The 22,141-nt window shown below is 39.2% G+C and overlaps 1 long non-coding RNA gene and 2 gene segments (V, D, J or C); 2 read left to right on the top strand and 1 right to left on the bottom strand.

Annotated features, from left to right (window-relative positions):
* The first annotated feature begins 91 nt into the window (after nt 1–91).
* LOC122113426 lies at nt 92–681 on the top strand. The segment is given in 2 exon segments: nt 92–188; nt 335–681. Coding segments are annotated over 2 exon segments (378 nt in total).
* Nucleotides 682–8,538: 7,857 nt separating this feature from the next.
* Nucleotides 8,539–9,219, top strand: LOC122113424. The segment is given in 2 exon segments: nt 8,539–8,834; nt 8,930–9,219. Coding segments are annotated over 2 exon segments (336 nt in total).
* Nucleotides 9,220–11,099: 1,880 nt separating this feature from the next.
* LOC122113451 lies at nt 11,100–21,734 on the bottom strand. The gene is made up of 3 exons (XR_006148438.1): nt 21,724–21,734; nt 18,008–18,010; nt 11,100–11,373 (listed from the first exon to the last, which is right to left on the bottom strand). It is a non-coding gene; the product is annotated as an uncharacterized LOC122113451 (long non-coding RNA).
* Nucleotides 21,735–22,141: the final 407 nt, after the last annotated feature.

The raw sequence follows: 22,141 nt of genomic DNA, 5'->3' as shown, positions 1-22,141 counted from the left end.
TGTTTTCTAAAGCACAATACTGAGATTTACTTTCTTGTGCAGTTTGTAATCTTTGCCCTCAGTGGGAAAGGATGAGATCGTTGAGTGTCTTATTAGTTATCCTGTGGCATCACTTGAGCTGTGAGTTGGCATTTCTATGGGAACATGAAGTTCAGTGATGGGAGTTGTTGTCTGTGTGTCTGTGTCAGGTATGTGAGGAAAAACCAGAAGGTTCTCAGTTTTTAGGCAAGGGAGGGTGGAAGGCCCATGGAAAAAAGTAATTTACATTCCATAAGAGAAAGCATCCACTTTGTATTGTATTGTTCCTTTATATGACATTTGTCTTTCTGCACAGGGGTAAACAGCCAACAGAAGGAGGTGAAGCAGCATCCTGAGTCCCTCAGTGTTCCAGAGGGAGCCACTGCCTCTCTCAACTGCACTTATAAGAATAGTGCTTATCAGTACTTCATGTGGTACAGACAGTATTCTGGGAAAGGCCCTGAGCTTCTGGCATCTACATACTCCAACGGTGATAAAGATGAAGGAAAATTCACAGTGCACCTCAACAAAGCCAGCCTCTATCTTTCCCTGCACATCAGAAACTCCCAGCTCAGTGACCCAGCAACCTATCTCTGTGCAATGCGTACACAATGCTCCCCCAACACCTGCAGCCTGTATCCAAACCTACAGGGGCCCCAGTAAGGCCTGAGCTGCAGCAGAACCCAGCGCACAGCAAATATGCTGGGATCTGGATGCTATGGGTGTGAAGAGCAATAGCAGGGAGGGTTTGAGTGAATATTTTTCCTCTAAAAGAATTTTAAAATATTAATTTTTAAATTATTGATATGGTTGAAATATTTTCCAGTTTTCTCTTAACATTCCAATTTAAAATTTTTCATTAAGGAATACCCAAAAGGGTCCATATAATGTCTAAATTTTTTTGAGAAATTTAAATATAATACCCAAACAACTGTCACATAAATAATGCTGCAAACATAAACATTGTCCCAGAAAGTGTCCTTCCTCTATCTTATTATTGAAGTATATTAATGTAGTCAGATCAATATTGATTAATATTAATGTTGTTGTCTAATCCAGTTTTATATCACAGCTATCACATGCAGAATATCCCACTATATTATTCTGACATGTTAAATTAAATGATACAAAACATCTAGTCTTCTAATCTTGGCTCTTACCTTTATCAGAAGTAATTTGATGGAACAGAAGACGAACACAATACATAAATCCAATGAATAATTCAGTATAGGTTTGTTTTACTTTTTCCTTTCTTGCCAGGTTTCACATTCTTAGATTTTTCCGTCAAGGCTGGTGCTCTACCATTTGAGCCACACTTTTTTTTAAGAGTACAGGGGTTACAGTTACATGAATAAAGTAATGAGTATATTTCCTATCCAGCATTTTTGCCTCCTCCTTTGTTTTAACCCTACCATCCACTTATTCCCACCTCCCTAACTACTCGTGTCCCCTCCTCCTAACTGAAAAGGTAAAGTTCATTTTCAACAGAGTGTCTTGTTCATCTCATTGCTACAATGGGACATTGTGTATCCCTATTTAATCATTTTGTTTTTTCCTCCCCAAATTAGAAAAGTATATATACAAGATGCAGGGTACCGGAATCAAATACAGTGAAAACAGGGGTTATACCATGGGGGAGGAACATACCAAAGAAACAAAAAAATCACATAGTACATTATAAGTATGTTAAAAATTATAGCAAGAAAGAAAAAAACTCTTGTGTCCCTGTCTCAGTTTTTATTTAGCTTAACATCATTTTATATGGTCCTATGCATATAGCTTTTGACCTTTTCTGTTTGTCCTAGACATACTACTTATTAGAAACAAGGGAAACCATGGGAACTATGTTTCTTTGTGCTTGGCTTAATTCATTTATAGTTTTTTCCAAGTCTTTCCATTTCCTAATAAATGGGCAGTGTCATTCTTTCTGATGGAAGCATACAATTCCACTGTATGTATGTATATGTGTGTGTGTGTGTGTGTGTGTGTGTGTGTGTGTGTGTGTGTGTGTGTGTATAATTTTCTTTATCCATTCATCTACTGAGGGGCATCTGGGTTGGGTTGGTTCTATATCTTAGTTATGGTAAATAATGCTGCAATAAACACAGTGGTTCTGGTAGTTTTAGTATAACCTTGTTTGTGATTGTTTGGGTAAGTGCCCAAAAGTGGGATTGCTGGGTCATAGGGGAGCTCTGTGGAGTCTTTTGTGGAACCTCCACACTGATTTCCAGAGTGGTTGAACAAGTTTACATTCCCACCAACAATTCAGTAGACTTCCTTTTTGGTCACTTCCCCTCCAGCATCTGTTGTTATTAGATTTCTTGATTTTAGCCATTCTGACTGGGGTGAGGTAGAATCTCAATGTTGTTTTGATTTGCATTTCTTTTACGGCTAGAGAAGTAGAGCATTTCTTCATGTGTGTATTGGCCATTCTTAATTCCTCTTCAGAGAAGTTTCTCTTTAAGTCTTTAGCCCACTTATTTTTTGGCAGTTGTTTCTTGGAAGATTTGTTGTTGGGGGATGTAGTTTTCTGAGTTCTAAGTATATTTTAGATATGAGACCCTTGTCCATTGTATGGCTAGTGAAGATCTTCTCCCAGTCCGTGGGCTTTCTATTGATCTTGCTAGCTATGTCCTTTGCCATGCAAAATCTCTGTGGTTTCATCCAATCCCATTTGTCCAACCTTTTTTTGATTTGTTGTATTTCTGGGTCTCTATTAAGAAAATTTCGGCCTGTGCCAAGGAGCCCTAGAGTTTCTCTTATTCCTTCCTATAATATTTTCAGGGTGTCTGCTTTGACTTTGAAGTCTTTGGTCCATTTGGAGTTGATTCTGGTACAGAGTGATATATGAGGATTTAGCTTTAGTTTTCTACAGGTGTTTAACCAATTTTGCCAGCACCATTTACTGAAGAGGCTGTCTTCCTTCCATTCTATTTGTTTAGCTCCCTTATCGAAGATTAGGTGGCTATAGATCTGTGGGTTCATTTCTGGGTCTTCAGTTCTATTCCATTGGTCCTCAGCTCTCCTCTTGTGCCAGTACCAAGCTGTTTGCGTTACTATTTGAGCTATACTTTCAATTCTGGATTTATTGATAGTTATGAAAGCAAGAGTATCTTGGATTTGTCATCCCAAGATGGCTTCAAATCCTGATGTTCTGTTATCAGCTTTCTGAGTAGCTAGGATTGCAGGTGTAAGCTACCAGAACCTGGTTTGAGTATAGTTCTTAATAATATATGAAAAATCTAAAATTCATTAAGTTTTAACCTTTTTAAAAGTATATTATTCCAGTGATTTCCTCATAAAATCCTTACAATTAATCTAAGATAAGATATCAGCCAAAATACAGGAGGAGGTAGGGAAAATTTCTTTGGGATTTCACTTTAAGTCACACTAGTTCATGCATGACATGATGTCACACCACATTTTTAGTCTTTCAAAACACAATAGCAAAGTAGTGAGAAAGTAGATCTTTGCTACAAAAATTCACAGCATCAAGCTTTACTTTCCTATTATCATATTCAAGACCAGGAAATAGTATAATTTCATCTGACAAGTTTACAAAATTCTATATGTACAATGCCTATGTGCATCAGATCATACAAAATAATATTTATCAAAATTAACCTAGGAAATGGAAATAAAGGGTTTTTTGCTTTTTTGCTATTTTTGTTTTTCATTTTATCTTGTGTACTCATTCATTCATGTCTTTAGGAGGGGAATGATGAACAAATGAAGAAAAACTGCATTTGTTAGTTTCAACTATATGTTGAAAATAAACTATATAATTTGTGGGTGGGGATGCAAAGAGAAAGTGGGAGAGCAAGAGAGGGGATATTTTCCAAAAAGAAATGTACTCTTTACCTGAGTTATGTAACTGTAAGCCCTCTTTACATCACCTTTATAATAACAATAAATTTCACATGTACAATTATATATTATGCATCCATATTATAGTGGGTATGTAATTCCAAATTGTTTGTGATTTGACTCACATGATAGGATAACAAAACCTGCTCCTTAAAAATAGCATCAAAAGGACTGCAGACAGAAAGGCTGTCCTTCTTTATTCATCATTTCCTAATTCATTGTGGAGATTTCAGAATAATCCCAGCTATGGGTTTATCTGGTACAAAAGGAGGGAGATGGAAATGAAGTTGCCAACCTATACCTGTTCTATTCTCTAAAAACCAGTCTCACTAAACATATTTTCATGTTCATGATGGTCAAGTTACAGGTTTACAGTAATCTCCTAATTTCATTTAATTGTGCTTAGAATTCTATAAAGTAGCCAGTGATATTCTTCCTCAGTAAAATCTTTCTTGTAAATAAATTGTTGTTTTGAAATTTGCATGTTCTGATTTTGTGACTAAAGAAGTTGGCTTTCTGATACTAATGGTTGTCTCCAATGTATATCTGAATGATCTTTTCCCTTTCTTCCCTTCCCTCCTGAGGTGTCTGATCACATAGGCATCCCTGGAGGGAAGAGGGGGTGGGTGGGTGGCTAGATGTTCTGTCTGTGGTCAGCAACTGCAAAATCAGCAGAATACTGCAGCCAGTGGTTCTGAGAGATCCCAGCCAAAAACTTGAAGCCAATCTTTGTTCCCTGGAAGCTTTATACTCTTTAAGGACAGAGGGACTCAACCTATTTGTTATTTTTGTCTCAACTTGGTGGAGGCAAGAGAAGACATGTTCCTAAGAGAATTAGTTTCCTTTCTAGAGGTCAAGTGATCTCTTCAGCACAAGCACTCGATGAGTTGTATTTTCCTGTGTTTCATTCTAGGCTCCCAGCTTCTTCACACCAAACATATGTCTAACTCCAAAGCAGAGTAACAGAGTTAAGTCTGGCTGTAGCCAAAGGTGCCCTTTGGCAAATGAAGATCAGAGACTTTTCCAATCTTCACTCTTTATGGAATGAATGCTTCTTTGTTTATGGCCCATTGCTTTTTAACTTGTAACCAAAATTCTGAGGAGCATATTCTGTATGAGAAGGTCAAAACCAGTGATGGCAAGTGGAAATTTTATGGACATGATATTGCTTTAAGACTCCATTAACTCTCCAATTAAGTGGCATAGATTGTCTACTTGGATCAAAAAGCAAGACCCTTCTATCTGCTGCCTTCAAGAAACACACCTTGCCCATAAAAACAAACATATTCTGAAAGTGAAAGGCTGCAATAAAATCTACCAAGCACATGGCACCCATAAACAGGCGGGACTTGCAATCTTAATAGATAAAATAGTCTTCAAATTAGAATTAATGAGAAGAAGAGATAAAGAATGTTAAGGCATTTCTCCCTGAGGAGGATGCAGCAATTCTAAATATCTATTCACCAAATAATGACTAGTTTACAAACACTACTTTCCATAAAAATCTCACATACATTCAAAGACATTAATTTTGGGGGATTTTAACATACCACTATCCCCACTGAATAGGTCAACCCGGCAAAAACTCAACAGAGAAAACTCAGATCTAAACAACCACAGAGATCAGCAAGACTTAACAGACATCTACTGAATATTTCACCCAGCAGCATCAGAATACACATTCTTCTCAGCAGCACATGGAACATTCTCCAAAATAGACGGCATTTTAGGTCACAAAGCAAATTTGTCTAAGTTCAGAAACATTGAAATTATGCCCTGCATTCTCTCAGACTACAAAGGAATAAAATTAGAATTCAACACCAAAAGCCACCAAAGAAAAATTTATAACACATGGAGGCTAAACAACACACTCTTGAACCACCAGTGGGTCATAGAAGAGATTAGAAAGAAAATTCAAATGTTCATGATATTTAACAAAAATGAACACACAAATTACCAGCTCCTCTGGGACACAGCAATGGCAGTACTCAGAGGCAAGTTTATAGCTCTGAGTTCCTGTATCAACAAATTGGAGAGATCTGAAACCAACCATTTAACAAGGCACCTGAAGCTTCTTGAAATAAAAGCAACAAGCCAAACCCCAATCCAGTAGAAGGAAACAATTAAATTTAAATCAGAATTAAATGAATTAGAATACAAAAAATGTAGAAAAAATCAACAGAGTTGGTTCCTCAAAAAAAATAACAAAATTGACAGACCTTTAGCAAATGTTATCAAAAAAAGAAGAGAATACACCCAAATAAACTCAGAGATGAGAATGGAACTATCATCACAGAAAAAACAAGGTTCAGACATGATAAAGGAATACTTCTCAAAGTTTTATGCTAATAAGTTTGACAATCTGGAAGAAATAGTCGAATTTTAGCAAATAATGACATGCTCAAACTAACCGAAGATTGTTTAAACCAACTTAACAGACCCATATCAAGCATCAAACTAGAAACATCAATGAGACCTCCCACCCAAAAAAAAAAAGCCTGGATGGATTTACAGCTGAATTCTGCAAGGCCTTCAAAGCAGAACTCACACCAATACTCCTCCAAATCCTCAATGAAATTGAAAGTAAAGTTCACTACCAAACTCTTTCTATGAAGCCATTATAACCCTCATCCCAAAACCAGGAAGGGACTCATCAAAGAAAGAGACCCATTTCTTTGATGCACATCCATGCAAAACTTCTCAACAAAATTTCAACAACTCATCAAAAAAACAGAAACCATAACCCACGATCAAACAGGATTCATTTCAGGGATGCAAAGCTGGTTCAATATACACAAATCAATTAATATAACTCATCACATCAACAAGAGCAAGGGTAAGAACCACACGATTATCTCAATATATACAGAAAAAACATTTCGACAAGATCCAACACCTCTTTATGAAGAAAGCTCTGGAAAAACCAGGAATCCATAGCACATTCCTCAATATAATAAAGGATGTATATGACAAACCTACAGCCAGCATTATACTTAATGGCAAAAAGCTAAAGCCATTTCCTCTAAACTCAGGAATGAGACAAGGAAGTCCACTCTCTCCACTTCTCTTCAATTGAGTATTAGAATGCCTACCTACAGCAATATGACAAAATGCAAACATAAAGGGGATCCAAACAGGGAAAGATGAAGTAAAACTCTCCCTCTTGGCAGATGACATGATCTTGTAGTTAAAGCAACCTGTGGACACCACTCCCAAATTACAAGAGCTCATCTAAAACTTTGGCAAAGTAGCAGGGTATAAAATTAGCCCTCAAAAATTAATGGCTTTTCTGCATGCCAACAATGAGAAGAGTGTGGCTGAAATCAGGAAAGCAACTCCTTTTGTCAGAGCCCCACAAAAAATAAAAGACCTAGGAGTTAACTAAAAAAGTGAAGGACCCCTGTGATGAAAACTTTAAAAACTTGAAAGGGGAAATTAAAGCAGAACTAAGGAAGTAGAAATGCCTCCCATGATCCTGTATTGGGAGGATTAATACCATGAAAATGGCAATACTGCCAAAGGCTATCTACAAATTCAATGCAATACCTGTCAATATCTCAACCCCATTCTTCAAGCAAATAGAAGAAGCAATCCAAAAATTTATATGGAAAAATAAAAGACCCTGAATAGCAAAAAGAGTCCTTAGCAGAAAGAACAGTGCTGGAGGAATATCAATACCAAATTTCAAACTCTACTACAAAGCCAAAATAATCAAAACAGCATGGTACTGGCACAAGAACAGACCTGAGGAACAATGGAATAGAACTGAAGATCCAGAAATGAACCCACAGATCTATAGCCACATAATCTTCGATAAGGGAGCTAAACAAATAGAATGGAAGCAAGACAGCCTCTTCAGTAAATGGTGCTGGCAAAATTGGTTAAACACCTGTAGTTGGGGACGGATGGGATGGTAGGGGAAACACAAAGGAAGAGGTAACAATGCTTGATAGGAAATGTACTCATTACCTTACTCGTGTAGCTATAAACCCTCTGTACTCTATTTTTACAATAATATATATAAAGACTTCATTAATAAATGTGCACAAAAGCTTAAATTTCTATGAAGTATGGTCTATTAACCTTTTCCTGTATTCTTTCTATCATGCATAGAAATCTACTCTAATACTATACGTTAATAAATTGGGTCTCTCAATTTTTTTCCATCTAAAATATAACTATTATATCCGCTAAAAATTTACTTTGTAATGGTTATTAAGAATATACCCAGCCAGGCGCTTAGCATGCCTATAATCCTAGCTACTCAGGATGCTGGAATCTGAGGATTGCAGTTCAAAGCCAGCCCAGGCAAATTCATGTGACTCTTATCTCCAGTTAACCACCAGAAAACTGGAAGTGGCACTGTAGCTCAAGAAGTAGAACGCTAGCTTCGAGCTGAAGATCTCAGGGACAGCACACAGGCCCAGAGTTCAAGACCCACGACCAAAAAAGAAAGATATATCCAAATTTATTGATTAATTTTCTAGTGATTTTTCATTCAAGATAGCACACTTTAGCAAATGTTCCATAGTTGATACATTTTTAGCTAATTTTGCACACACAGCCTTTGGTGCTCTTAGACTTTTGTTCTAGTCCATTAAAGTCTATTTGTAGACTTCCCTAATGACAATTTTTTTTTTCCTGTAGCATACATTGCTCTTTCTGTCCCGATGCTGATTGACCTGCAACCCGACCTTCTCTGCAGTGTCAATTTTGGCCTCTAGAGAGCGTTGCTGTGTAACTTGAACTAAGCTAGAAGCCAAGCAGCCAGCAAACCTTTCGAGGAAGAGCATCTTGCTGTACGGATGGAAGGAAGAGTTAAACTCAGAGATGACTCTGCTCTGTCAGATTCTCTGTAGCTGAACAGGTTCCAGAAAATTCTTCGTCACCTCACATCTGGGACATGAAGCCTACCCTCATCGCAGCACTCCTGATCATGCTGGCATTGAGTGAGTAGTCGCTTCTCATTCAAGCCTTTCTGTGGGTTTTGACATGGAATCATTTTGTCTTCTGCAGTTTCTCTGATCTAGAACTGATGTTTCAGGAGGAATTACAGCCCAGGCAGTGGCTCAGCCTGAGGACCACATCTCTGTCTTCGAAGGAGCCCCTGTGCAGGTGAAGTGCAACTATTCCTATTCTGGGAGTCCTGAGCTCTTCTGGTACATCCAACATCCAGGACAAGGCCTCGAGCTGCTCCTGAAACACATCTCTGGAGGCAGTGCCAAAGGTTTCACGGCCACTCTAAATAAGAGTGAGAAGTCCTTCCACCTGCAGAAGGCCATGACTCAGGAGGATGACTCAGCCATGTACTACTGTGCCCTGAGCCCACAGTAGCTGCTCTGGCAAAGGAAGCAGAGCACAAACCCTCAGACTTACACAAACTACTTCCTGTCAGCTGTCTGTGGCCACTGTGGGGCTTGCATTTCCAGGGAGCTAAACTGAATTACCTCTTAAAATGAATGTCATCAGTGGTCCGTTAGCTTCAGATTGAGCTCAACTATTTGTCCACAAAGATTCTCATTAGCATCTCTTGTTAACTTAATTTTTTAAATAATTATAGTTTTAGAAGTACCCAGAAAAGCACTTTTGCAATAATAACTATATAGCAGAGCAGAATAATCATTATTTTCTAGGTGACCAGGCAGAGTTAAGAAGGGCCAACCACCTTTCTACCTGCTTTGTCCCTCCAGCCACCCACCTGTGTTCCTTACATCCCAGCAGTTTCTCCCAAGCTCCGTAGACTCCACTGTGAATGTTGACCTCTGCAACAAAGTCCTTTGCTCTCAGGCACTTCACAGATTCCTACTGCAGTCAAGGGCCATCCTGAGGAAGAAATGAAGTGATTTGAAGAAGGCAACTTTACAATGAACATTGATCATTACAACAGGGAATCAGCTACTGTCTTTACTACTTTTGTGTCACTATGATCAAAATACCTAAGAAAACAATTTAAAGAGGGGATAATTTATTTTTGCACACAGTGTTATAGTTTTCAGTCCATCATGCGAGGGAGAGTTTCACAGAACAGAGTTGCTTACATCATAGTAGCTAGGAAAGAAGGTGAGAGAGGAGAAGGGGGAGGGGAAAGAGAGAAAAGCAAAGAAAAAGCCTGAGCTACAGGATTGTGCCTTGTGCCACCTATTTTGGGACACCTTGTATTTCCCCATTCGTCACATCTCAAGTTGTGCTTTACTAATCTCTTGGCAAAGCAAAGCTGCTTATAAGTCCAAGTAACCACTTGTGTGGCTGACAATGCACATGTCTGCCATGTCTCCAGGTGTGCCAAGCTCACCAAGAATTGCAGGGACCCAGCACCATACAGGAAAACCTCATCCTCCTGAAAGTGTCCTTCCAGCCTTGCCTACTGATAAAACTTCGTAGCATGCCAGGAGGCCAAGGAGAAATGTGTACAGGGTGGATTTGCAGCTGAGAGTCACTAAACTGATAACTGGTACGCTACATCCCTTGGGCACACATCTTATTATGCACCTCTGTACACAAATAGTCATGACGTTTTCTTTCCTTCTTTTTTTTCAGATATCAGCAGCAGAAAATTTATTGTCCAAAGCAGTTTGAGGAACTTTGGGCACTAGCCATGGCTTTCCCCAGTAAAAACCAGAGTTCTCTTCAAACTCACTCTACCATAGCAGAAGTGAACTCTGTCACAGCTACTTTAACCTCTTGATTAATAATCTCAAAAATCGCCAAGGGTGTGATTGGCCTTCAACTGTTATACAAGAAAAAATAACAACCCAAGATTAAAATAGGACAAGTTCAGAGGTACCCTTCCAACAGACAGGGATGATCAGAAGGACCATTTTTCTTCCACCTACAATGACCAGAATTGAATATGATTTTCTAATAACCATTGAGGGAGCCTAGGAGGGATTAATTGTGCTATAGGATGGGGATATAAAGTCCTCAGGTAGTTGATCAAGCCCCCTTGGGCTAGTCAGGAAAGACTGAAGGTCTCCAGGTTGTCTGGCAACAGAGGCCATACTTCATGTAGAGTGGGGAAAGGTAGAAAGATGGTTAGACACTTTTCAAGGCATTCTACTACCTTGGAAAAATGTGATGACTGAGTGTCTGGAGTTGAAGAGCTGGTCTACAATCAGGAATGAGAAGTACCCTCGTTTTTTCCATATGTGGGGAATTTAAGCTGGTGTGACCCCTCATAAAGTGATTTTGGTTATATTCATTTGTTTTAAAATGGCCCTAGAAAATTAATCCTTTTTTATTCTTCTTTTATCATCAAAGCAAATAGTAGTTGGCTCTAGAAACACTGCTTTGAACTGTAACTTCCAGCAGCTGGTCATCCCAAATCTTGAAAATCAGCTTCCGGGCCAGACTCTTCAAAACTCAGCCATTCCCTAGCCATCCTATTAGTACCAGAAACACAAGGGCAAAATTTCTATCCCCACCCAAAGAGAAGAAGGGCAGCTCCTAACCCTCACCTGCCAAACACTGCTCTATGTGCAGAGCTTTGCACTTTCTGTCCTATTCTGTCTGCATATTATTTGCATCCAATTGCCTGACCCTGTTGGGGATTCTGAGACAAACCCAGTTCTTTTCTACTTAATCCAACTAGAGTCCATGTCTCTTGCCCATCCATAGAAACTCTGAGTTACACATAATTTTAGCATTAGGCAAAAAAAAAAAAACTTTTTTATTTTCACAGAAGGAGATCACAGATTGTCACTGTTCACACAGTGAGACCTGGGAACATGGTGTCTGGTAGGCAGAAAGTGGACCACACCCTGCGGGTAGAGATAAAGTTTATTGGAAATATCACATGATTATATACAGCATATAGGCATAGAAAGTCAATCTTCAGTCAGAGGGGCAGAAAGTTCATCATAAACAGTTTTACAGTAATGCAGACAATGAAAGTTAAACTTTGGTCAGTGAGCAGGAAGAGTTAAGCCTCAACAAATGTGAAGCAGTTCTATGGAATCAACGGTTATAAAGAGTAAGCAAAGTGCAGGTGGGTTTCTTTAGGCACACAAAGGGAATATGGAGGCATTGTTTATGAGATTACTCAGAGGAGCATGAAGAGCACATTCTGCATGCCTTCACCCGAGGCTTAGGCTTTTTTCTTTTTGCTTATGTGGTGCTGAGGAATCGAACCCAGGGCCTCATGCATGCAAGGCAAGCACTCTACCACTGAGCCACCTTCCCAGCCCCTGGATGTCTGGACTTTTGCCCAGACTTGGAAGGAGTTTTCTCCTTCCCCAGGGGTTGTGCATGCCAGCATATGCACCCTCACAGGACCTAAGTCCTCAGATGGAGTCGTGCAAGCCAATGCCTTTGACAACAGATATTTTCTTAAAGATTAGAGTTATTGTACAGATCCTAACAGTATTTCTCAAAGCTGTTCTGTCTCCAGCACTGTTCCTTCATTGATCTCTAGCCTGACTTAAACTGCATACATTCTTACTCTGATCTGGAATCAGAGTTCATAATGGCAGGAAATGCAAACTTCTGTATCAGCTCTGCATTCTTCCTCTTTTCAGATCACATTCTCCTAGCGGACTGCTGTGGCCACTACCACAGGGCAGGGCCTCCATCTCCTCAGAAGCTCTTGGGTTTCAAGCATCAGAGAGAGAGGGGGGGGAGGGGAGAGAGAGAGAGAGCGTGAGAGAGAGAGAGAGAGAGAGAGTTGAATATAAAATAACACCAAATAAAGAAGCTTGACTCTGACTGGATGGCAAAAAAAACCCTAGTACTCTGTGAAGCAGAAGAACTAGATACCTTCTCAGGAACAAGAGGAACCTACACTTGTGCCTGAGGAGCCAGACTCCATTTTAGGGTCCACAGCTGCATCTCCTGTGATCCTCAAAAGCAAGAATGATGAAAAAATTACTTGAAGTGTTCTTGATAACTCTGTGGCTTCATGTGGCCAGTAAGTTGTGACTGCTAGTATGGGAACAGGGACATTGAATTTCAGAGGCCACATGGCTTAGAGTTGAATCTTCTTGTTGAATTTAGAATGTACTCTGGGAACAATTAACTGACTCCCTGGTCTCTGGCTTGTGTTTCTTTCTAGGGGTGAACAGCCAACAAGAAGAGAAAACTCAGACCTTGAGTATCCAACAGGGTGAAAATGCCACCATGAACTGCAGTTACAAATCTGACATAATCACCCTGCAGTGGTACAGACAGGATTCTGGCAGAGGACCTACCATGCTAATTTTAATAAGGTCAAATGAGAGAGAAAGAAGCAGTGGACAGCTAAGAATCACCCTGGACACCTCTGCCAGAAGCAGTTCCCTGTCCATCTTGACTTCCCAGACTGAAGACATTGCTGCTTACTTCTGTGCCACAGATGCACAGTGTTCAGTGTGCACCTGCAGCCTGACTCTAACCTCAACAGAGCTGCTACCTAGAGGTCCCAGCACTGGGAGAGCTGTGTTATGTCTATGGGGGATCGTCTATGAGATCAGGAAAGTGGAATCCTCTCCCATTGATGATTTCTTGGGAATACCTGACACTTTTTCAAGGGCTAGAATTTGGAGTGGTAAAATGAAATGTCAGGTTCAGATCTGGCCCTCCTGCCAGCTGATCTCAAGCTCATCTTCAATGCAGTGGCTTTCTAAGTCCTCACTTGTTGTGAAGGGCAAGGATTCCTAAGTACCAACTATTCTCTGTTTATGCTCAAGCTAATTAGGAAAGTGAAGTCCTGGGTACTTGGTGAGCATGAGCAAGGACTGCTCAAGACTGGAAGATGCCCTCTAACTATGTAGAGCCTCAGGGCCAAGGCAGGTCTGAGAGATGCTGAGGTCACTCTCACCTACCTGCAGTTCTGGGAAGTGAGATAGATCTCAGGACACACACAGCCATGTCTTCCACTTTACAATGAAGAGTGACAGTGTTTGAGAGGCAGAGAGCTGAATCTTGGAATAATAGAGCCCAAGATCTGACTCTGATCCTGAATGTATGTTTTTAAAAGCCTCATATTTTTCATTAGGAAAATGGAAAAGTATAAGCAATTCATAATTTTCTCCTCTATGTATAAATGTTTATCTTCTTAATTACTAGGTCTTACTTAAAATTAACATATTGAATTGAAATCCCTTTATACTGACAGTAAAAAAATCCCTTTATAATGAAAGTTAAAAAATAAAGATAATAAAATAATTTTAAAATAAATTCATAAAAGTAAACTTCAGAAAAAATTAAATGCTCTGTTTTGAAAGCAGGTTCTTCAAAGTTCAAACTATCCATTTTTATCCTTTCATCTTGGTCCTATATGATGCATGTACACTGATTATAGTTTTGTTCACAATTTTGACACCACTGAAAGTATATGTGGAGAAAGTTGGGGCCTTTGAATTTGTGCTCATGTTGGTGAGGAGTGAGCAGGGGGGTAAGGGAAGTGAGGTTCGGGGCAGAGTTCTGAACAATAGCCAAGCCCTGCCCCACCAGTCTTTCCTGTGTCAGAGGTGCCCAGAGCCCCAGGGAAGGTCTGGGATATTCAACTCCATGCTGACTTACTCCTCTATTTCAGCTCATTTGCTAGCATATAATTTCAATACCTGTTTTTTATTGTCATGATTTTCTGTCATCCTAATGTATTTTGATGATTAACTCTGACAGGCAAATGGTTAACAAGCCCTTTCTCCTATTCTATAGCTTTCCTCTTCATTAAAATTTTTCTACAGAAGCTGTTTTATATTTTCTTGTAAAATTAGTGTACAGATGGTTACAATTACATGAGTAAGGTAATGAGTACATTGCTTCCTCCTCCTTTGTATTTCCCCTACCATCCCTTCCCTCCCCACCTCCTCAACTCCCCCCCCCTCAAAGTTGTAAAGTTTGCTTTCAACATACTGTCTTGTACATCTCATTGTTACAATTAGTCAACCTGTATCCTTGTTTCAGCATTTTGTTATTTCCCTTCCCCTCCCCAAATTAGAAAAATGTATATATAAGATGCAGGACACCCACATCAAATACAGAGAAAACGGGTTATAACGGGGGAAAGAACATACAAATTAAACCAGAAAAATCACATAGTACATTTTAGATGCATTAAAAACAATAGCAAGAAAGAAAAAACAAGTTGTGTCCCTATCTTGGTGTTCATTTCACTTAACATCATATTATATGGTCATATGTACATAGCCTCTGACCTTTTCTGCTTGTCCTAGACATATACTAGATATTGTAAATAAGGGCTTTCTTTGAGCTTTTCTTAATTCACTTAATATTTCCAAGTCTTTCCATTTCCCAACTAATGGGGTGATGTCATTCTTTCTGAAGAAAGCATAGAATTCCATTACAATACATACACACACACACACACACACACACACACACACACACATACACACACACACACACACACACACACACATCACATCACATCACATCACATCACATCACATTTTTCTTTATCCATTCATCTACTAAGGGGCATCTGGGTTGGTTCCATATCTTAGCTATGGTAAATAATGCTGCAATAAACACAGTTGTGCTGGTAGCTTTAGTATACCCTTGTTTGTGATTGTTTGGGTAAATGTCCTAAAGTGGGATTGCTGGGTCACAGGAGAGCTCTATGTGGAGTCTTGTAGAACCTCCATACTGCTTTCCAAAGTGGTTGAATAAGTCTACACTACCATCAACAATTCAGTAGGGTTCCTTTTTTGGTCATTTCCCCTCCAGCATCTGTTGTTACTAGATTTCTTTTTTTATTGTGAAAATACTGTACAGAGGGGTTACAATTACATGGGCAGGATAATGCCTACATTTCTTATCAAGCATTGCAGCCTCCTCCTTTGTTTACCCTTCACATCCCTTCCCAGCCTTCCCACCAACCCCCCACCCAATCATTTCGTATCAAGCATTGTAGCCTCCTCCTTTGTTTCCCCTTCCCATACCTTCCCATCCTCCCCCTCCCCACCAAAGTTGTAAAGGTTCTTTTCGACATAACGACTTGTACATCTCATTGTTGCAATGGGTCCACCTGTATCCCAAGTTAAAAGATTTGTTTTTTCCCTTCCCCTCCACAAATTATACTGACATCAAATACAGTGAAAGCAGGAGTTATATGTGGGGGAGGGACATACAAAGCAACAAAGAAATAATCTTATAAATGTATTAGAAACAATCACATGAAAGAAAAAACATTTGAATACATATCTTAGGGCTCATTTCCGTAACATGAACTTACCTGACCTTTTCTGCTTGACTCAGACATATACTAGTTATTGCAAATAACGAAAACCATGGGACCTATGTTTCTTTGGGCTTGGCTTACTTCACTTAATATAATTTTTTCCAAGTCTTTCCATTTCCTAACAAATGGGCAATGTCATTCTTTCTGATGGAGGCATAGAATTCCATTGTGTATATATACCACATTTTCTTGATCCATTCATCTACTGAGGGGCATCTGGGTTGGTTCCATATTTTAGCTATGGTAAATAATGCTCCAATAAACATAGTCGTGCTGGTAGCTTTAGTGTGGTCTTGTTTGTGAACATTTGGGTAAATGCCCAAAAGTGGGATTGCTGGGTCATACGGGAGCTCTATGTGGAGTCTTTTGAGGAACCTCCATACTGCTTTCCAAAGTGGTTGAACAAGTTTACACTCCCACCAACAATGCAGTAAGTTTCCCTTCTGTCCACATCCCCTCCAGCATCTGTTGTTAGTAGAGTTCTTGGGTATAGCCATTCTAACTGGGGTGAGGTGGTATCTCAATGTTGTTTTGATTGGCATTTCTTTTATGGCTAGGGAGGCTGAGCATTTCTTCCTGTGTATATTGGCCATTCTTACTTCCTCTTCAGAGAAGTTTCTCTACAATTTTAGCCCCTTTATTTATCAGGCATTTGTTTCTTTGAGGATTTGTTGATGGGGATTTAGTTTTTTGAGTTCTAAGTATATTTTAGATGTGAGACCCTTGTCCATTGTATGGCTAGTAAAGATCTTCTCCCAATTCGTGGGTTTTCTATTGATCTTGCTGGCTATGTCCTTTGCCATGCAGAAGCTCTGCAATTTCGTGCAATCCCATTTGTCCAAACTTTCTTTCATATGTTGTGTTTGTGGGTCTCTATTAAGAAAATTACTGAAGAGGCTGTCTTTCTTCCATTCTATTTGTTTACCTCCCTTATTAAAGATTGGGTGGCTATAGGTCTGTGGGTTCATTTCTGGGTCTTCAGTTCTATTCCGTTGGTCCTCAGGTCTGTTCTTGTGCCAGTACCATCCTGTTTTGATTATTTTGGCTTTATAGTAGAGTTTGAAATTTGGTATTGATATTCCTCCAGCACTGTTCTTTCTGCTAAGGATTGTTTTTGCTATTCAGGGTCTTTTATTGTTCCATATGAATTTTGGGGTGGCTTCTATTTCCTTGAAGAATGGGGTTAGGATATTGATAGATATTGCATTGAATTTGTAGATAGCCTTTGGCAGTATTGCCATTTTCACAGTGTTAATCCTCCCAATACAGGAACATGGGAGGCTTTTCCACTTAATTTCCTTTTTCAGGTTTTTAAAGTTTTCATCATAGAGGTCCTTCACTACTTTAGTTAACTCCTAGATCATTTATTTTTTGTGGAGCTATTACAAAAGGAGTTGCTTTCCTGATTTCAGCCATATTCTTTTCATTGTTGGCATACAGAAAAGCCATTAATTTTTGAGCATTAATTTTATACCCTGCTACTTTGCCAAAGTTTTGAATCAGCTTGAGTAATTTGGGAGTGGAGCCCATGGGATTCTTTAAATACAAGATCATGTCATCTGCAAAGAGGGAGAGTTTTACTTCATCTTTCCCTATTTGGATTCCCTTTATGTTTGCATTTTGTCTTATTGCTGTAGCTAGGCATTCTAATACTCAATTGAAGAGAAGCAGAGAGAATGGACATCCTTGTCTCATTCCTGAATTCAGAGGAAATGGCTTTAGTTTTTCACCATTAAGTATAACGCTGGCTGTAGGTTTGTCATACACAGCCTTTATTATATTGAAGAATGTTCTATGGCTCCCTAGTTTTTCCAGAGCCTTCATCATAAAAGAGTATTGGATCTTGTCAATGCCTTTTCTGCATCTATTGAGATAAGCATGTAGTTTCTATCCTTGCTCTTGCTGATGTGATTAATTATATTAATTCATATGCATATATTGAACCAGCTGTGCATCTCTGAAATGAATCCTATTTGATCGTGGTGGATAATTTTTTTGATGAGTTGTTGAAGTCGATTGGCCAAAATTTTGTTGAGAAGTTTTGCATCAATGTTCATCTATAGTTCTCTTTCTTTGATGAATCCCTGCCTGGTTTGTGGATGAGGGTTATAATGGCTTCTTAGAAAGAGTTTGGTAGTGAACTTTCACTTTCAATTTCATTGAAGATTTGGAAGAGTATTGGTGTGAGTTCTGCTTTGAAGGCCTTGTAGAATTCAGCTGTAAATCCATCTGGCCCTGGGCTTTTCTTGGGTGAGAGGTCTCTTATTGATGTTTCTATTTTTATGCTTGACATGGGTATGTTAAATTGGTTTAAATCATCTTGGTTTAGTTTTGGCATGTCGATATTTGCTAGAAAATCATCCATTTCTTTCAGATTCTCAAACTTATTAGGACAAAGCCTTGAGAAGTATTCCCTTATAATGTTTTGCATCTTATTCCCCCCACCCCCACCCTGTGGTGATATTTCCGTTCTCATCTCTGTTTGTTTATTTGTGTGTGTTCTCTCTTTTTTATATAAGATTTGGTAAGGGTCTGTCAATTTTGTCAATTTTTTCAAAAAACCAACTCTTTGTTTTGTTGATTCTTTCTATGGATTCTAATTCATTTCATTTTGATTTTAATTATTTCATTTAATTTTAATTATTTGTTTCCATCTGTCGGATTGGGGTTTAGCTTGCTGCTCTTTTTCAAGGAGCTTCAGGTGTCCCATTAAATTACTGGTTTCAGATCTCTCCAACTTGTTGATATAGGACCTACTCAGAGCTATAAACTTGTCTCTGAGTACTGCTTTGCTGTGTCCCAGAGGAACTGGTAATTTGTGTGTTCATTTTTGTTAAATATCATGAACATTTGAATGTCCTTCCTAATCTCTTTCATGACCCATTGGTGGTTCAACAGTGTGTTGTTTAGCCTCCATGTATTACAGGTATTTCTTTGGTGGCTTTTGGTGTTGAATTCTAATTTTATTCCCTGTGGCTAGTGAGAATGCAAGGCATAATTTTAATGTTTCTGAAATTGTGCAAAATTGCTTTGTGACCTAAAATGTGGTCTATTTTGGAGAATGTTCCATGTGCTGCTGAGCAGAATGTGTATTCTGATACTTTTGGATGCAATATTCGGTAGATCTCATTAAGTCTAGTTTATCTATGCAGTTGTTTAAACCTGCAGTTTCTCTGTTGAGTTTCTGCCAGCTTGATCTATCCAGTGAGGATGGTGGTGTGTTAAAGTCCCCAACAATTAATATCTTTGGATCTATGTGAGATTCGAGGGAAAGTAGTGTCTCTTGAATAAATTTGGGTGCGCCATTGTTTGGTGAATAGATATTTAGAATTGTAATATCCTCCTGAAGGAGAGATGCCCTAATTAGTATTTAATGATCTTTATCTCTTCTCACTAGTTTTAATTTGAAGTCTATTTTATCTGATATTAGGATTGCAACTCACACCTGTTTATGAGGGCCATTTGCTTGGTAGATTTTATTCAACCCTTTTACTTTCAGAATGTTTGTTTTTATGGGCAAGGTGTGTCTCTTGAAGGCAGCAGAGAGAAGGATCCTGCTTGTGATCCAACTAGACAGTCTATGTCACTTAGTTAAGTCCACTAATATTGAGAGTTAGGACTGACAGGTATTTTTTAGTTTCTGCCATGTTATTTGCCTTCTTGGGGGCTGTGCCAATGGGGTTCTTCCTCTAATTCTTGTATTCTCTACAGAAGCTTTTAACCTAAATGCAATTCTATTTTCAATTCTTACGTAAAACACATTTCTCATCATCTAGATGACTAAATTAGAGCAGAACATTTCCCCTTGATTTCAATGTTTTCAGCAAATTAATGACAAATGAAATAATATCCTTTTAAAAATCAAGTTTTTGTGGTTGCTTAAAAGGATACATTTTCTTAGAAGAACTGGGCTATTATTTTGGCTATCTCCCACAAACAGAAGGAATTCTAAACACTGCACTACCACTGAAAGACCAGAAACTATTCACAATCACTGTCAGTATATAGCAACATATAATTCACTATTTTTGAGGGTAATAAATATACAATGAGTGCTTCACAAGGAAGAATCTTTATTGCCTCATTAGATACAAAATTGTACACTATATAAGTCTGCTTTCAATGAATTAAAAAAGTACAAAAATGCGTAATCACTTATCACAATATGAGAAATAGTATATCAAACAAACTTCAGTCATTCAACATCCATAGCCCTCTCCTAGTAAATGTTCTCTGAATATCTAATTTCATAAAATATCCCTTATTTATTTAGTTTTTGCCTTTTTACTTAGTAAATTTTGGGAAGCCTACAAGTATAAAAAGCTCATGCATTTTCTTATTTTTGTCTGTGTTAAAAACATACTGATACCTGTATAAGACACTTATGTAACCTATTACACAGACCCTGAGCCTATGCCAGAAGCCACAGTCACCCTTAGGCCTATGCAATAATTTCACATAGACTGTACTTGACAACATAATTTCACATAGACTGTACTTGACAACATAATTTCACATCCACTAATTAGTTTATTCTCTCATTTATCAAGGTTGTGTGTGTGTGTGTGTGTGTGTGTGTGTGTGTGTGTGTGTGTGTGTGTGTGTGTTAGTACTGGACCTTGAACTCAGGGATTGAGCATTGTTCCTTACCAGTTGAGCCATAGTTACACTTTCAGCTTTCTGGAGGTTACTTGGAAATAAGAGTGTCATGGACTAAACTGTATCACCTGACCTTGAATCACAAACCTTAGATCTCAGCCTCCTGAGTAACTAGTAGTAGAGGCATGAACTATTGGCACCTGGATTTTCAGATATTTTAGCAATGATTATGAGATAAGGACCTGAATACTTGGGAAATGAACTAGGATATTAATTTCTCAGTCTCAGGAGCAGCAAGCATAGCTTGAAAATCAGGGCACACATAATTTTAATATGGCATGGAAAGAACGTGGACAGATGCACAAACGTATGTGCTGGGATAAGACGCAGCACTCAGATAAGAGACCAGTGAGTGCTCTTATCAGGAGGTGGGGTACACAGTGTTGAGTAGAGTGACTACAAGTTAAGGGGCAAGGGAGAGAATGGAGACTCTCTAAGCAGAGGGGCGGTGCACTGGTTCCAGAGCACCCACTCATATATACCAGGAAAAGATTTTGAGAAATGTTTAGTATTTCCTTTGGACCCCCAGATAGCCCTCTTCTTGCTCTGCATACAACTCAAGCTCCAGGGTAAAGTCGACATGAGAAGATGCAGAGCAGGCTGCAAACAGAAGAGGGCATGTTCCCTCCAAGTTGCTGTCTGAACAGCAAAACAAATTCACCTTAGTGATTGAGCACAGCCTTAGCTGTTTTCAGCGAGTGGCAGCATGACTTTGTCTCAATACATGAGCAGAATGTGTAAAAGACTCCAGTAACAAATCCAGCAACTGAAAGAACCATCCCAGCTTCTCTGTATCCTAAGCACAACCTTGTGAATCTGAACCAGCCACTCTGCTTCCTGGTCAGAGCTGGCAATCTTGTTGATTTCCATTACTGAAAATGTTAGAGATGTTTTGTCCTTGTGTATGTGTCGAACTGCAGACTACTCTGACACTGCCAGTATGGCAAAGCCTTTACTGTTTCCAGGAGGGTCTCGTGAGTACTGTACTTGGAGACACAGACCAAAGGCAGGTTACCTTCTCTAGGCAGGCTGCACTAGCTCTAATTGCAGTCATTGAACCAGCTGTCTTTTCTTTGCAGTTAATTCTGCTGTCAAATAAAAAAGCCTGAGCTGCTTCTGAGGAGTTCATCAAACCAGGACTGGCATCAGAATGGCCCAGGCCAGTCATGCTAAGAGAGACAGCACCTTCCACCTGAAGAACCAACCTCAGATTCAGCTGTGAACCACTGTTCTCACTGTTCTTAATGAGAAGGGACTGAGCCTGGATCCAGAGGGGTGTGTTTGGGCCTGGGAGGGGCTGCTTCCTCTCTCCAGGATTCTGAGCTGGAGGCCTCCTCCAGTTGTAAGATTTGGAAAGGCCCTGGAGTTTCTGGATTGCTATCAGGAGAGGTGTTAGGGAAGAGAGGAGCCTGCTCTACT

This window comes from Dipodomys spectabilis, unplaced genomic scaffold (assembly GCF_019054845.1).
Source record: "Dipodomys spectabilis isolate Male_0828 unplaced genomic scaffold, ASM1905484v1 ptg000097l, whole genome shotgun sequence".
Taxonomy (NCBI): Eukaryota; Metazoa; Chordata; class Mammalia; order Rodentia; family Heteromyidae; genus Dipodomys; species Dipodomys spectabilis.
Note: the sequence above shows the minus strand (reverse complement) of the source record. Positions and strands in the feature narration are given on the sequence as shown.